Raw genomic sequence first — 17253 nt, 5'->3', positions numbered from 1 at the left:
TCCCATTGATAAAACTAAGCGTTGCGTCATTTGACGTTTAAATTAGCGTAGTACACCCAACAATAATGGCGTACAAATGACATTTTTAAGTAAATATACGACATGAGATGTTACATACGCTATTAGTTACGGCAAGACTGAATATTTACATCGCTTCGTCAGATCCCGTTTCGCGTATCATCCTTGACCTAACTAAAAAGTAAATAAAATGTTAAATATGTCATACGTGGTTTATCACATTTAGGAAATTTTCTTAATATTCTTTGTAACGGATTACATCTTCCATATTTTCTTCTTTAATTTTAATAAAAGCGCGTGTTTATTATTAATTTTCTCTCATCATTTTCTTGATAAGCGAGTTTAAGTATGTTACTTTCAAGCAAAATTTGAGAAAATTAAATAAATTATTAATTATTATAAATAATTTTTTTACAATCAGAGATTATTACGAAAATTATTATTATTATTATTTTTGCTATATTTTGCCAATTATATTGTAATTATACATAATTTAGTTCGTTGAATAAGATTATGAATAGTGCCAGATTTACTCGTACACAAACTAAACAATCTACAGCTTAGGGCCTCATACTACGAAGTTATATCTTAGGGCCTCGTGTTTTTACTGTTTGATGGAAGAGATGGGCCTCGTATATGCTATTTACATAACTATGTTCATTTACTTTGGCTTACATGAGATTATCAATATGAACTATTTTTATAAATAAAGACCCTTAATAAAAGTTATAAATATACAATTAAAATTATCATTTATATAAAAAATACATTTTTTAAATAACTATTAAACATATTTTAGAGTTTCTAACTAAATTTCGATCGCAATTACTTCATAATTATTGCAATGAAACTAAAATAATTTAAAATAAAAAAAGTTAGTTAAAAATTCGTAAAACTTTAAAGGATATAAACTTTTATATCTTTTAGAGTTTTAAAAATCACATTTTAGAGATTCTTTTAGTTTGATTTCATCTTATTAATTTGAATAAATTAAAATTAAAAGTAAATATATATTTAATTAAAGTAAAAATTCGAAAATATAAATTTAATTTATTTACATGAGAATATTTATTACAAATAAATAATTAAGTAAATAAAATAAAATAAATATCTACCAGAGAGAAAGGTGAAGCGCTGATGTTTTCGTACTGAAGTGAAACTACTTTGAAAATGTTTTCATGCCTTGGGCTGTGCTGGATTCCATAAGAGGCGCCCTCTACCAGATTCTCGGCGAAGTACAGTACATAACACTACAAACCTCCCTCAAGGTATAAAAAAAAGAAATATAATAAACAAATAAAAAGATAAATTATCGAACATAAATCTTCACTTCGCTTCCTGATTCATGAAAAAGTTAAAGGCGTTCCTACTATATTGATGTGTTTATAATAACTTTCGTTTACAGTCTTAACAATAATAACAATAGCAATAACAATAATATTACACTGAAACACCCCATTTACTGATCTTATAAAATAGCTTATCTGTCCCATTAAGAATAAGAAAAAATATAAATAATACGATTTTATTTATTTTATAAACACAAATATTTTTCTTTTTTTCTTTATCCTGTATTTTGTGGTTATAAATCCCTCATATTTTAATCTTTTTTAAAGTTATATTTGTCGAAGTAAAAGGATAAATTACGTCACGTTAACATAATAATGTACACAAGTCAGTCGATTCGGTTTGTCAGCATAGTATACACTATAGGTACGCTATTACGTCAATTTGATGTCATTTTACACTTCCTCCGTTATAATATATATAACTTATATATAGGCTGCGTTAGAATAGATTACACTGTTATATCAAAATAGTACACGTTATTACGTCAGTTAGACGACGTCTTCGTCTGTTTTACATATATAAAAGCCTATATTAATGAGGGCGCATTTAGCGTCATTTCACTCGATCCCATTATTAAAAAAATATAGGAATGACGTCAAATTTTCGTGAAGGTATGCACTATTCTAATAATGCAAATGCTCCTTTAAAGACTTATCCATCATAAATACTATATAACGGCTCTAAACTTTAATTATTTTCATTATTAGAATAAATTAAATTCTAAGCATTTTTAAAAAATCGATCTTTAAAAAATATTAATTAATACTTAATTATAAAAGAATTTTTATCAATTAAAATCGTCATCATATTCCGAATTCTTATTTATTTTTTAAACGTTTTTTACACTAATTTTTCAATTTGTTTTTATTGTTTTACTTATTTAGCTTATTATTTAATAATTTAAGTTGTGATTCTGAAAATTATTTCGTTACTTTTATGTGTAATTTATTTGCATAAACATACGCAATCGTTGTTCATTTATTGAGTGATGAAGGACAGATTCGCTACAAAATATCCAAGATAACACGTATGTATGATTTAATCTATCAAAAAATGTTATTTTAATTAAATTTGAGTATCTTTAAATTACTTTTAATAGATATAAAACTCAAATGTAATAAAATCTGTTTAATTTAGGATGATCAAGTGGTGGATTTTATGGTGGTTGATCGGTGTAACTTACAACACTAGAGTAAGTGTTCTATAATAAATTCAACTTTACTTCTTAAGAATAAAAATTAAAATTTTCTGTTTATCGTAATAGGAACCATTTTTAGATAGATTAAACAGAGAATTAGATCGCATCACTATCGAATTAATTAAAAAATTCGATTCTTATGAGTTAGATTCTGATGACTTCATGTATCATTACATTCCCGACACCAATACGGGGAATAGGAAAGGTACTTTAAACATAATTTTTATGCTTTATAAACATAAATTTTAACATAAATTTTATTTTTGTAGAAATTTCGATTGATGCATTTAATATTTATAAAGTTCTCGAGGTTCCTCAGTTTAAAAAATGGCGATATATCAGGTTCAACAATGCGGATTACGTACTGGCAATACAGCAACATAATTTGTCCCTATGGAGAGAGCCGACATTAAGCGAATCGTCTCAATTTTTGGAAAATAACCGTTTTTGGCACGAAGAATTTGATGGTAATTGCATAAATTAATGCAACAATTAGCATAAGCTGGCTTAAATCGTACTTCCGCAAGAAATCAATTAGTACACAAAATGTAACTCTTAAGGTAAATCAAAATAGCAAATTTGTAAGTTAATTCTAATTATTATTTTCTATTAAACTTCTTCTAATTAACAAAAATAATCAGTCATCTTAATTTCAAGATTTAAACAAAAGTAACAATTCGGAACATTGGTCTTTAATCGTACTTTGATGTTCCTAATTCGTACTTTGATGTTCCTAATTCGTACTTAGAAGAACAAGACTCTTGTTACTTAAATACGTACTGTACGTTGATCACACTTGTAAGTCGTCTTTTCAACTCCTGTACATAACTTCGTGCTCCCAACCTTGACATTGTGTACGTTAAATCTGGTTTCTTTATATTTTCATTGCACATAAAGCGATATCAACTAGAATATTCAACTTTGTTGCTTTTTCTTTGTGTTATTTTCGTAATTTTCTTTAAGTTTTTCCAAAAAATCTTTATCGAAAGTTCAAGATTATTATTTTTTAATCCTAGTGTATTCTCTAAATTTTTTTTATAAAGACTAGAAGGCAACATTTGTGATTTTAGTTTTTCGTAATATTTAGTTTTGTACGTAATGTAGTTTTTTTTAACTACTACAGTTCGGCTTATAGGAGATGACAAATCTTCAAGCTCTGTACTCTTAGGCCTAAAGGTAACTATTTTGGCAGTCATCAGTGGACATTAAATGCTGCAGAGATGCTAATTCTCATAGATTCTTTGCGTGTTCTACGTTCTGGCTTGTAGACTGAATGAATATCATTGATTCTATTGATCATTCTCGACTGCTGCATACTCCTTATTTCTTTGTAACGATCGTAAGGATGCAATCCACATGGCTCAAAATCACGTAAAGCAGTCTTTAGATATATTCAAGGATATGCTATTCGTAAATCTCGGATATGTTCAATTGTTTAATTATCCTCCCAGGGTGATTTACGCATTCAATTTGCGGAAAATTCATTAAAATGATGCTGCAAAGTCTTTGCAGCAACAAAAAGGTTTGTTCGGGAGTTGGATTTTATGTTTGAGCTTGTAGGTACAGCATTACAATTTCTATACCCCGGCTCGATTAATGGCATGAATCGAGTGGTCATCTAAAATGAGAAGGATTTGCTTTTTATCACTTTTTTCCAGCTTAGCTCACTTTTTATGAAATGCTTAAATTTTAAAAATAATTTCAACACTATTCGTCCATTGACAGAGCAGTTATGTAACTATTTGGTGGTCTTCTCTTTTCAAATTATTTGTCAATGCGTTTTCTTTTAAAAATTAGCATAGCTAGTTAATTTAACTGCATTCATACAATAAACAAAAGATCTGGCTAGGACGGATCTTCCAGTAGGCAATCTTATCTTCATGTTCCTTTATTTACAATATTCTAAGAATATGGTAAATAACAAAATTAAGAGGCATAAACTGTGTATTGACATTTGTGCTTTTGTTGAGGATAGTACACTTGCAGGTTTACGAAATCTTAAAGTTCAGAGTTCTTTGGTACAGTCGTTTATCAGTTACAATAGCGACGAAGAAAAAATTCCAAATGTTTGGTCTTGTGGGTCTTCCAATTTTTTTGTACTTTTTTCAAATATGCTTTAAATGCTGGCTTTGATATTATGTAAAAACATCTGATTAAACTTCATGATACTATTATATATTTTTTTAAAAGTTTTCTCCATATCGCTTTTTTGCAACCGTAGTACTTTTAGACATTTTCATGTAAAAAATTACTCGTACATTATTGTTCTCAAGCAACTGGCAAGGATATGAATTAAGCCCGCAGATCAAGTTGACATCAATCATGCTAGAAAAGAATAAAGGTATCTTAAAGACTTCTTTTCTTGTCGCCTAAACATCGTCAAAGAAAAAAAAACTTAACACACGATCGTACATTATTGGCCAGAATTATCGATTACTAACATAAAACCTTTAAAATGTGAGAAATATTTATTAAGAAATAACGTAAAACAATCTTCTTTTTAAATATTTTTGCATAGAGCAATCTTTACATATTCTTTGCTTCTTTCATAGGGTGGACTAGTTGATATTCATCCAATGTGTTTATGCAAAATTAAAAAAAAAATGACTGTACGATTTAGGCACGAATAAGATTTAAGCAAATTTACACTAATGGTATATTGTAATGTTTTTCCCTCTCTCAACTTTCAGGTGAAGTAGTAGATGCTCTTATGTGCATTATAGAAATTAAATATAAAAAGATATTTCATCTGGCAATGATCGAATGCAATTATGACTGTTTTCTGAGGGTTTTTCAATGGAATGACAATATGGAAACAATGATTCTCGAGGTTTCTATTAAGAATTTTTTTCGATTAGATTATTTAAAATTATGAATTATATACAAAGTAATAACATTGTTTGGTTTCTTTTAAGACTGTAAAACCGTTAAAGATGAAAGGCACGTTAAAACCATTGAAATTATGCTATATTAAATCTCATTACGAATGGGATCACTTCTCTCTGATTATTCTCTTCGAGAACTATCGAGGAATTGATAAGATCATAGAAAAGAGCAATGGTATGTTGATTGAGCGAGTGTAATTTCTTCAAATAGCTTAATAATAAACGAAGCTTTCTTTTCCTTTATAGATGATACTAAAACTTTCGTAACGATTTTTCACGCAATCGCTCCAGACGCAGTTGACATTGAAGTGTTTACTGTCGATGGACTCGATTACGTTGCAATGGCTACACGTTCCGCAGTGCACATATATCGACTAGATTATTATCTAACAAGTGCAGAATATGTGAATTCGTGAGTAGATTCTTAAGTTATTTCTAAAGATATACTTTTATTGAAGAAAATATTTAATTTTTTAGAATAAAAGGAGAGAAGATTAAAGACATAGAAACTTTTAGGTTGGGTTTTAAGCGTTTCTTAGCAATTGCTGGGAGTTATGTACAAAATTTATACGAATGGACAACAGATGGCTTTTTCGTAAAGCAGAACTTTTCCGAGAATGGTGCAAAACAATGGTTCAGTTTCTCCATCCCAACTTGTAGGGATGAGGTAATATTGCTGTTATTAAGTAACAAATTATCTGTATTTGTATGGCATGGAGAAATGGAAAGATTTATCAGAGCAGGTAAATCATATGATTTTGTAGCCTTTTGTAAGCTATATTTTTATTGTGTATAATTTCTAGCGAAAAATTATCGTGAATTACTTCCCATTCCGGGAACTATAACTAGTTTCGAGCATATGAGGAAGCCGTATCTCTTATTCTTTGAAGGAAGAAAAAGTTCTCTTGTATCCATCAACAGTACGCTTAAGGAAACTGATAATCCCGTATATCAATTCTTGAACGTTATCTCAAAAGAAATGAATGAATTAAAGGTTTGTTCAGTATCTCACTAATTGTTCCGCGACGAAATCCTTTTAATTTCCGAAATCATTTTCAGGATATGCTTCTACAACAAGAATATAATATGAATTTAATTAGTAATGTTTTAAACCATGCCGTAAAACCGGACACAGAATTGCTACGTGTAACACAATATTTTAATAAAATAACGATCTTTGGTACCCTTCTTGCTGAAACTTTGACTTATCAAAATGCCAAGGTTAAAGATTCTGAAATAACGATGGACGAAGCAAAGGGAAAAATTGAAGAGTTTAGAATAACATTAATAAATTTGGAAGATTCTGTCGATCTTCTTATTCACGAAACTAATGGTAAGTGAAGGAAATAAATTTGTCGAAAATAGAATTTTATTAGAAAATATCTATCGCAGATTTCGTTTTGATTGGGGAAGATTGTGAAATCACTGGAGGAAAGAAGATAAGTGGAAGATTTGATATCTCAGAAATAATCACAACCGATTTGTACTTAGAAAGAGTAAATGATATCAATGTCACTGCTTTACAAAATACTCTATATTTGTAAGGTCTTTTTTTTTTAATTATTCAAATATATGTGTAAAAATATTCTAATTTTTTATGTATTTTAAGTGCTCCTGGAACAATCACTTTTACAATGCCTTTGTTAGTAAACACGCTCGAAGTTGAAAATCTGAATGGGCTCAACATAAACGAAGATGTTATGCTAACAAATTTCCACCAAACCATAACAGGTATTTATTTTATATCTTTACATCCTTGCAACAGTGCTACAATCTTTAAATATTTCAGGATCCGTTAAATGTTCATCTATTTTAACTGTTAACGGAGATATTACGGTAAGTGGTAACGTGAACGATTTGAATATAGAAGATGATTTAGTGATTTTAAGTGAAGATCGTGTTGTTGTTATCCCTCTGCAATTCGTCGAATTGGTAGAAGTAATGGAAGAAGTAGTGGTACCAATTATTGATGGAATTGTTGTAGAAGAACTGAACCGTACTTCATTAAAAATAGAGGGTGATCAGCACGTAAGAGGGAAACTAAGCTTCGAAAAACTGTTAAAGTTTAGATCATTGGAAGTACAGCAAATAAACGGAAAAACCTTGAATTTTTCAAATTTTGCAAGAACTGATAGTACTTGTATCATCGCGGGGGAGATAAGTTTCGAGAATGTAATTTTTAAAGAAAGTCTGATTATTGAGAATTTAAATGGGCTTAGAATTCCAGATGATTTAGTACAAAAACATAAAACTAGTACGATTTTTGCGGAGAAAATTTTTAGTGAAGTTATAGCAGATGACGTGCGAGTTTTTGGAAAAGTAAATGATCTAAATTTGCCTCAAGACGTGATTACTTTTACTGTGGATCAAAAAGTGGAAGAATATCAAGTTTTTACTACCGAAGTCATAATAAATAACGTTCAAATAATCGGGTTATTTGATGGAATTAATATAACCCGCCTCTACAGAGTATGGAAAGATTTCCAAGAAAGTTGGCACCGTACAGAAAAGGGATCTTCTATAAATGTAGAACAGTTGCTCGGCTTGAATGGGACATTTGAGGAGTTTTATCACGATTTAATATTTATTCACGACGAAGTTGTTGAAATTACAGGATCGTATAGATTTATCGAATCTTTCAATGTCGAAGATGTTGTGCTTAATGGTAAAATTAACAGTTTTAATATATCGAAAGACTTCTTGTTAACTAAAGGCGATCAGTTTATTAGAGGTAAGATTTATTTAATTTCTTATTCATTGCTATTTTCAAGAGCTGAATATACATTTTTCGTTTTGTAGGAAAGAAAACATTTAAGGGTTTTGTGACATGTGAAAAGAACCTAGGTATTGTATCCTTCTTATTTACAGGATGGTCCAAAAATCGAATAATCGAAAAAGTTTAGTTAACAACGGATAAAATGCTTAAACTTTAACTGCACATTCGTGACTCAATTGCTCCAGTTCCATGAGAATAGGATACAATATTGCTGTTTCAATTTACGATGTGTTTGTGAAGTATGAATTACAAAACTTTCAGATTAATGATTTTTTCCTTGCAAAACTGATTAAAACATAACTATGCAGTAGTGAAAAATGTATTCTAGGCGTTAAATCATCCGTTTCTCAAGTGATTTACATATTAAAAATGTTAGAAATAAGAACAATTAAGTTATCTAAATCCAGTTCTTGCAGTGTTTCCTTTTTCTGAAGATTTTCACTAAAGAATGCTATAAAATTTAAGATAACTTTTTAAATAGTTTCTCTAAACTTTAATCTCGTTTCTACTAATAAAGCTCCTTTTTTACTTTTAAAACAGTTGAGTTTTGGGCTATCCTGTAGTTTACAACTAATTTACGATTTAAAAAAATGCAATGTTTTTCTTATATTTTCAGAAGGAAGAATAAAAAATGTGGATTTGAAATACCTAAGAAGTAATTCTATATCTCTTAAAGAAAGAAATCTGATTCCTATAAATATAACTTTTGAGAATGTACAAGTATTGAACGACTTGGAGGTTGCAAGTACAATAAACTCGATAAGTTTTCATGACGATGTAATGCTCAGATCCATACAACAGACTGTGACTGGCAAGAAAACATTTTTTGAATCTTCTTTGAATAACCTGACAGTTGATAATCATCTTCAAATAGATTTTATTAATAACGAAAAAGTAGAAAGATTACTGCAAGAAAGAGTAACGTTAGATTCGAATCAGGAATTAACAGGGATTTATCAAATTTTTCACGCAACTGTAAACAATTTGAATGTTTTAGGGAGTGTAAACAATTTGAGGAACTTCACGGAGTTCCTTACTAATGTTGTATCTTTAAGTAAAAATGAGAAAATCTATGGAGAGAAGACATTCACAGGTAATTATAAATAAATCATCATCTTTCTTTCCAGATGAGTTTTTATCACTTTTTTAATTGCAGGAACGAGTCAATTTTTATGCAATGTCACTACACGCTATGGAGTAAATGAAATAAACTTCGCAGATATAAATTCGAGAGCAGTAAGGATAAATGATGTAATTAAATTTATGGATACCATGAAGTTCGAGGAAATATTGGTGAGAGGAAATCTCTCAGCACGCATCGTGAATGAGGTGGATATTCAATATTTGCTAGAGAACAGCGTTACGCAAGGAAGTAACGCTACCATCTATGGTAAAACTGAATTCTTAGAGAATTTTTTCATTCGAGGAAATCTGTACGTTGCTTCTATCAACAATATAGAATTTTCGAATTTCTTAACAAAGAATACAGAACAAAATATTACAGGTAAACTGACGTCTATTTTTCTACAGATATAATTATAACACATCGGATTGGTTACAGAAGCTAAATTCAAAAGGGTTTAGTTTATCTTATTTTCAGACTTTTAAATTGCTCGAATATCAATTTGCAAAACTTGAGAAATACGAAATAAAATTTTACTATTGTAATATTTTTAAAATTTCAAATGTCTAGTTTAACTGCTCGATTTATATTTAAATGGTAATGTAAAGCTTGGTAAAGCTGAAGACTAATCTCTTATGAAAAACGAACAGTTTATTCGAGTTCATATTTCATTTCATATCAAATTTAACTGTTTATATAATTGACTATTTTCTATCTTTATCTTTATAACATGTACTATACACATTAGTAGTGTGTGTGTGTATGTATATATATATATATATACATACATACATACATACAACTAACAATTAGTAGTTATCACTTTCGAGAACTAAATCTTTTCTTGAATATTTTCACATTACTCACTTTGCTGGAGAAATTTTAACTATTGATGCTTTGAAGCTCCATTTTAATGTGGCATGGCTTAACAAAATAGCACTTAGCTAGATCTTTTTTTTATATAACAATTCCATGAGAACACTGATCAGTCCTTAATCTTGCAGTGTGTAATATTTCATGTTAATCGTTCTTAGCTTTTTAGTTTTTAGTTTAGTATATTTCGTCTATAGTATTACTATAGACGAAATATAGAAAATTTTAACACTGTATATCAAACAAGGTCGTATAAATGAAAAATATCTGAAGTTTATTAAAGGTTTTTTTAAATATTGTACAACTTTGAAATTTTGTAATAAATTCAATTTTGTTTTTTTTAAATTACACATTTTACTGAATTTTTTAAGACGAAAATCGCACTGTACCGAATATTTTTTCCGTTTAGGCAGGTTTTATTCAGATTTTACTGCTTAAGTAAAGGGATTTATTATATTATACAGTAGGGTGGTCTATGAGAAGACCGTATCATCCTGTAAATTGGACGTAATGTATAATACGAACTTAACAATCATTTTATATTATTTTTTTCTTTTTACAGGAATATTTACTTTTGATAAGGTTGTTTTAAATGGACAATTGGAAGTTTCCACCTTCATATCGGAAATAAATATAACAGAATTGAACGAATCTGTATTAAAATACGGGAATTCAATCTCAATCCATGGAAATTTAAATTTTTTGGAAGAAGTTATAATTGAAAACTTGTGGGTAACGGGAGTGGTCAACGATTTAAATGGAAAGATCGTTTTCAAAAACGTGACGACTGACGATCCAATTTACGTCGAGGAGGAAATCTTTGCCGAATATATAAATGATATGGCTTTTTGTAATATTGCACAGGACATCGTTACCATTCATGGGCAACATCGCATATCTAAAAGTTTTAATTTTGACCAGGTTATAGTGCGCAGTAATGTGCATGTCGATGGAAATGTCTTAGTAAGGCAGTATGTTAATAATATCAATATTCAAACATGGGCAGAGGATGTAGTATATTCGAATAAAGAAGTTGGCAGTATTACGGGTGAGTTAAACAGAATCGCTGTATATAAGTGATTTAAATAACGAAATTATTACAAAGATTGCTTTTAGCCCTTGGTATAATTAAATATCTATCTCACATTAGTAGATTTTAATTCGATTTTAAATACTTGATAAGCTCTAATTTTCAGGAACGAAGACTATTGAGGGTAACGTTGAAATGAAAAATTTGTATGTGAAAACTATAAACGGGATTCCTTTTGTAAACTTCTTACTGGTTACATCTAAAGGTCAGTTTGCTTGTATTCTCAGTCAATCCTGTATAAAGACTGTGTTAATTTTTTTATAGATACGCAAGTCATAACAGGCAAGAAAACATTTGAGAATTTGCATATAAACATAGACATTCAACTGAAAGGTTTCTTCAATGGTTTAAACATATCGGATAAACCAAGTTTTCCAACGTTTATAAATGAAATAGGAGTTTCATTAACTCATTTAGAAGTAAATAAGCTAGCGTTTCTTCATGCTTATATTCTTTCTAATTAGGCTTTATAGCAATTTTCATTTTATTTTAGGGAATTGCTGTTTTCTTTAAAAATATAAAGGCTACAACTGTGCATGGAATAAATCTGCAAGATTTAATAACATTAAATAGCGAACAATTTATAGAAAGAATGAATTTTTCGAAAATAAAAATCAATAATATAAATGTGACAGGTATGTATACTCGTGCTTTTTAAATGTTGTTATAAACAAAATTTACAGATGATCTTTCTAGGTATTATTAATGGAAGAGACGTTTATGAAGTGGAAAAATTTTTTAAAGATGAACATATGGTTACAAGTGTTCACACGTTGATCACGTACGATATAAGCGTAACAGAAAGTTTCAATGATCATCGGCCTAGCATTATTGTTAATGATATAAAACGTTCCTCACTAACTATAAGAAATAGGAAGAAAGTAATTGAGAGGATCATAAGAAATCAAACTTTGGCAATTGAAAGAATAGAACAAATTATAAAAAGTGGGTTTCTCTAAATCTTTCAAATTAATAGAAATTTATCTGTAATAACAATTTTTTTTCTTTTTTTAGATTCTTTTACCTTGTTATACGAATTCATAGATTGCAATTTTTTGCGCGTGTCCGCATCTAAAGTAGTTGCCGATCAAAACACGAGAACAATTCATTTTTATCAATTGCCCGGGAGCGAGAAAGTGATTTCTTTCTCGTTTGTTAACGAAACACGTGACCAAGAACAAGGCTGTCACGTTAGTAATATTAAAATTTCCAAAGAAAAAGCTCGATTGTTGTTAGAAAGTAAGAAAATTAACTTGAATAGATTCAGATCTTCAAGAAGAACAAATTGTAAGTATTTTTCGCGATACTTCCTTAAATATTTAACTTTTTCTTTTTTAATTCAAATGTTCTTTTAATAGATATTTTAACAACCGAATTTGAAGCCACTCACATCGCCTTGATCGAAAATGTAGCCAAATTGATCGTGGTTCATAACAGATGCGTCCTTTTTTCAAAAAATAATGTGAAAGATTTTCAAGATTGTAAAAGTAAGAATAAGATATTTAACAGATTGTTAATGTCTCCTAGTGAGATTCCATAGAGTAGCCCAAAGTCAGTTTAGTTTTTGAAAATATTAATGATATTCTCGTTCAATTTACGAAAATGATTTTAATATTAATACTTTTCGTAAATTTCTAATTTTCTTGCAAAAATTAAGTGCTTGCAAAAAATACGGTTAACTGTTTTTGGGTTACCCTGTATCTATGAGCCTTACATAAACCATAGGCTGCGTATACTATTAACTTTATGAAAAATTTTTGTTTTGAAAATAGTTTTTTTTCCTATTTTTTAAATAGACGTAACGAGCGTAGAATTGTTTTCTACGAACTGGAATCTCTTCGTAGTCATCGGTAGGGTCTGTACTCAATCCTTTTGTCCTTGTGGACTCAGTGCAATTTATGATAAATATGGTAGAAAAATGCAAATCCTTCCCGGACGCAAAAATAGAAAACTTACTACACTTTACTCGAAGTATTTATCATTATTTATTGTTTTCTGAGGAAAACTTCAGGAACGAATCATTAGAAGTGTCTTCTGTAAAGGTATGTCTGTCTTCTTATTGTGTGATTCTTATTACTTTTACAACTTATCTATTTTGTATTCAGATTTATAGAAATAGAGGAAGAAATGTAATTCCATTTGTTCTATACCAAAATATTCCATTTGAGAACGTAAAACATGTCAAACTGTTTGAATATGGCATTCAGCGCGAGCTTTATCTCATAATAGCAAATTCTAGTTTCATCAATATCTACAGATTTGAAGGCGAAAGCGGTTTTACTAAAGAATTTCCTATTTGGATTAGTGACGTGCAAGATTTAGAGATCTTATTCCTGGACAATCAACTGTACATAATTGTTGCCGGAAAGAAAACTTCGATTTTATTAAAAGCCATCTCGAAAGGTAAATAAATTTAAATACACTCAAACCTGTTTTTGTGCGATTTTTTTATACGTGCAATGTGTTTTGTGCAATTATTTTTGTGCAGTATACCAATTTGATTGAAATTTATATACCGCGCACAAAAAACACACAAAACAAATCACACAAATAAAGAATCGCACAAAAATAGACCGCACAAAAAAAGGTTTGAGTGTAAGTTATTTAAATTCATTTATTATATTTATTGTTTTTTTTTATTATAATAAAATAATCATTTATTATATATTCTAAATATTTTCAGGTTCTCGTGGAAAGAATTTGCCATCGGAGTGTCAACGTTACTCAAAAATTAACTGTTAACTTGTTCTATTACTCGTTTCAAAAATTAACTGTTAGTTCTTTGAAAAATTTGTTGACAAATTTAACTGTTTAAAATATTTGTTTACTTGAAAGAATAAACTATTGAGAATTTAAATGTAGATTTTTTTTTCTTAACTTTACTTAAAACACGTTTTTCAGATTTCTAGGTTCCAAATTCTTCAGTTATATTTTCTTGACTAATTTGATATTATTTCCAGTTCGCTCATGCAATAATTTATGCATGGAGCAACTTTTCATCAGCAGGAAAAACCTGAGAGAAACCTATTTAAAAACATGCTTCGGGTTTTTTGTTTAAAAATTTTATGGACTAACAAGGTACTTTTTCTCCCAGAATGAAATGTAGAATGTCAATGTGCACCACTGAGCAGCGTGTGCTCCACGATGCACTCGACATACGCGACACCAAATGCATTTTACCATCGACGTCTAGTGTGGAATATAGAGTCAGCGGCTTTTTTGATCCATGGCCACCACTTTCCCCAGATTGTCTATCCCTCTGAATTTTCCTTATAGAGTCGCCTAAAAGCATTAAAGTATGATGCGTACCCATTAACTCTGCTTGGTATTGACGAAGTAGTCGACGAGAGACTTGGGAAACAGTGACAGTAGGAATGCTACCTGCTATCTATAACGTCACGTTCGACCGTCTACATCAGTGATTTTCAACCGGTGTGCAGTGAAAAGTTTTGAAGGTTATTAAATAATCTTCGAAAGAAGCCCAAAGAACAATAAACGACAAAATTAAAACCACTTTGAAAAACTCATATAATAGAAACGTATAATGTAGTAAAAAATATATATTTACGAGCAAAACTATGTGCATAACACCGGGTTATTTCGTTTAAAATGCATTTTTGATGTAAAGAAAATTTCATCTATAATTGCCCATGTTTAGTTCAAATTATTTTAACTCCAATGTCGTGCTATTTCTAATATAGCAGGACATTGGGCAGGTTTCTAAAGTCAATTATCACGCCACTTTTAAATGCAAATTAAAACCCTATGTAAATTAAAATTATTCATTTAAATAACTATTGCTGCTGTTTTAAGGAACAACAATGCCGTTTTAAGTGGCAAATACTATGACGATAGAATGTTTACAAATACTACTTTAACCCGTAATTAAATTTCCTCAAAAAATATCACGTGATTTAAAGTGTGCCGTGAGACGAAAAGGTTGAAAAACACTGATCTATATCTTTGTATTGACTCTGAAGACTGTAGTTTAGTTTTGTAAATGTTCTAACAAAATGCTCACTTTTTGTACGAATTTCTGCAATGTTATCTGACCAGAGGATAGACAGGTTATTCTAAATTATTCTTCTGTTATAGCATTGGAACAATCATGCATCACTCACGCACACTGCTGAAACATCATTTGCCTCTGGATAGGGATGTTAAATGGCCACTGTGTTTAGTTAAAATACCATGTTTATATATCATCACTTCATCGGTCATAACATACCGGTAAACATTGAACTATTCGGACGTTACGAACATGCTACTCAACTGAAAACTAAGCATATTCTTACAGCGCATACGTAAGTTCCTAGTATCCACAGGCCGGAGAGTTAAAAAAAGTACATACATAATCGATAAACTTACAAACTGGTACATACTAAGAATAAAATCTTTGCGCTTATCAACCCATCTCGATTATATTATAGAGCCCAAACGGTTAGGAGTTGAAAATTGAAATTTGGTACACGGTGTGTCATGAAAATGTACAGTACACTAAGAAGGGATTTTTCGAAATTCCCCCACAGAGAGAGAGGATTAAGGATAATACCCTGAAAAACTGAGCTGCTAATGTACTATTTTAGATGCGGTTTTTTGCGTTTTTGCGGGAAATCGAACATATTTTTACTCATCTAAAAATTCTCTAATTAGCCTCGGAATACGGGTGGACCTAATTCTTGCACCCGGTGAAAATGGGTAAGATCGACTGTAATCTAATAATCTTAATCTTTGGTATCGTTACTTTTTGCCCGAGTAACGCCGGGCTCATCTGCTAGTTTTTTTTATAAACAAGTAAAAAACGGAAATCTCATGCTGTTCGCTACCGCACTTTGAAGAAAATTCTGCTCACTGTGACCAATTTTCTAACACTACAATTTCATTGCTATTGTGATGTGATTTTGACTATTTGTTATTCTTATCTAATAAAACAAACTCTCGGATAAATCCAATTCCAGTACAATGTTTTGGAAAATTTAAGCCTATTTTAGAAATAGAAGTTTATATGTACGTAAAGTATATTTGCCTTGTATATAGTGGTATTAATTTTCATACTTTTAAATAAAACTTCTATGTTACTCAAGGTAAAACTCGTTCTTGGAAACGAAAATGCGTCAGTTGTCGTCATATCAGCAATTGTTTCCATCTTCTAGACCTACCAGCCCGTGCAAGATACTTGTCTTAGATGATTTGAGATTACAGCGCTCCACTCGCTGTGCTGTATCTCGAGTCCTAGTAAAGCGATTTTGAAAATCAAATGTCATTCTTTTTCTTTCGTCGAATTGAACAAGAATAACACACACAAACTATGAAAATCGTTTTGGTTTTTTATTTTATCAATAATGATTTTGACAGAAATGAGAGAACCCACTCGAACTTACTTGACAATATTACGTATTAAGATATTTGTATTGCATAAACTATGTATTAGGTCAAATTTTATTTCCAGAATCTATGAATACTTAGAGTTCAGATTGGACTGCAATTTTAAAAAAAATGTAGACCTATAAATTCTCGCTGTCGTCCGTCTTTCCTTAATCTCGAGAACGGAGTTAGATAAAATCCGAGACCAGATATAGAAGCCTTAGGTGCAGAAAGCTCCAATTGATTAACTATATACGAACTTCCGATGTAAACCGGAAGTCACATTATTTTAATTCAAAATTTTTCCCCTAAAAGCAGTTGATAGATGACTGGCACGACTCCATTGCTAAAGGAAAAGTATGATGTACAGGGGCAAGCTGCTACTAATTATTGAGCCATCGGTGATGTTTAAAATAAACTATAATTTATATAATTGTTTGCATTGACATTTGTAAACTTTGAACACAAACTTTCAATGTTAACTTTCAACACTGTTTTACCTTTTCACCAATAACTTCTTATCTACCCCTGTATCCCGTGTATAGTAATACCCACAGAGCCTATTAACAGGATTGT

The 17253-nt window shown here is 30.2% G+C and overlaps 1 protein-coding gene across 1 annotated transcript; it reads left to right on the top strand.

The window, feature by feature from the left end:
* Positions 1–2427: 2427 nt before the first annotated feature.
* On the top strand, positions 2428–13541 carry LOC136978207 (uncharacterized). Its single transcript, XM_067273864.1, has 24 exons — positions 2428–2560; positions 2633–2771; positions 2836–3033; positions 5257–5396; positions 5482–5626; positions 5698–5863; positions 5929–6194; positions 6255–6445; positions 6511–6784; positions 6844–6991; positions 7061–7182; positions 7241–8182; positions 8251–8295; positions 8844–9320; positions 9384–9731; positions 10786–11271; positions 11420–11518; positions 11578–11732; positions 11807–11948; positions 12010–12258; positions 12328–12600; positions 12672–12800; positions 13110–13355; positions 13419–13541. The coding sequence occupies exons 1-23, from the start codon at positions 2507–2509 to the stop codon at positions 13310–13312; spliced, it is 5391 nt and encodes a 1796-aa protein (XP_067129965.1). The 5' UTR covers positions 2428–2506; the 3' UTR covers positions 13313–13355; positions 13419–13541.
* The last annotated feature ends 3712 nt before the right edge of the window (positions 13542–17253 follow it).

Source organism: Centruroides vittatus, unplaced genomic scaffold (genome assembly GCF_030686945.1).
Source record: "Centruroides vittatus isolate TY-2023 unplaced genomic scaffold, ASM3068694v2 contig_5, whole genome shotgun sequence".
NCBI classification, from domain to species: Eukaryota; Metazoa; Arthropoda; class Arachnida; order Scorpiones; family Buthidae; genus Centruroides; species Centruroides vittatus.
This window is presented reverse-complemented; position numbering and strand designations above follow the sequence as displayed.

Excerpts from the sequence above, each read along its gene's own strand:
- LOC136978207 (XM_067273864.1), top strand. The coding sequence starts at position 2,507 with ATGATCAAGTGGTGGATTTTATGGTGGTTGATCGGTGTAACTTACAAC. Across the intron at positions 7,183-7,240 it reads TTTCCACCAAACCATAACAG|GATCCGTTAAATGTTCATCT; the intron begins GTATTTATTTTA and ends TAAATATTTCAG. Across the intron at positions 12,259-12,327 it reads AATAGAACAAATTATAAAAA|ATTCTTTTACCTTGTTATAC; the intron begins GTGGGTTTCTCT and ends TTCTTTTTTTAG.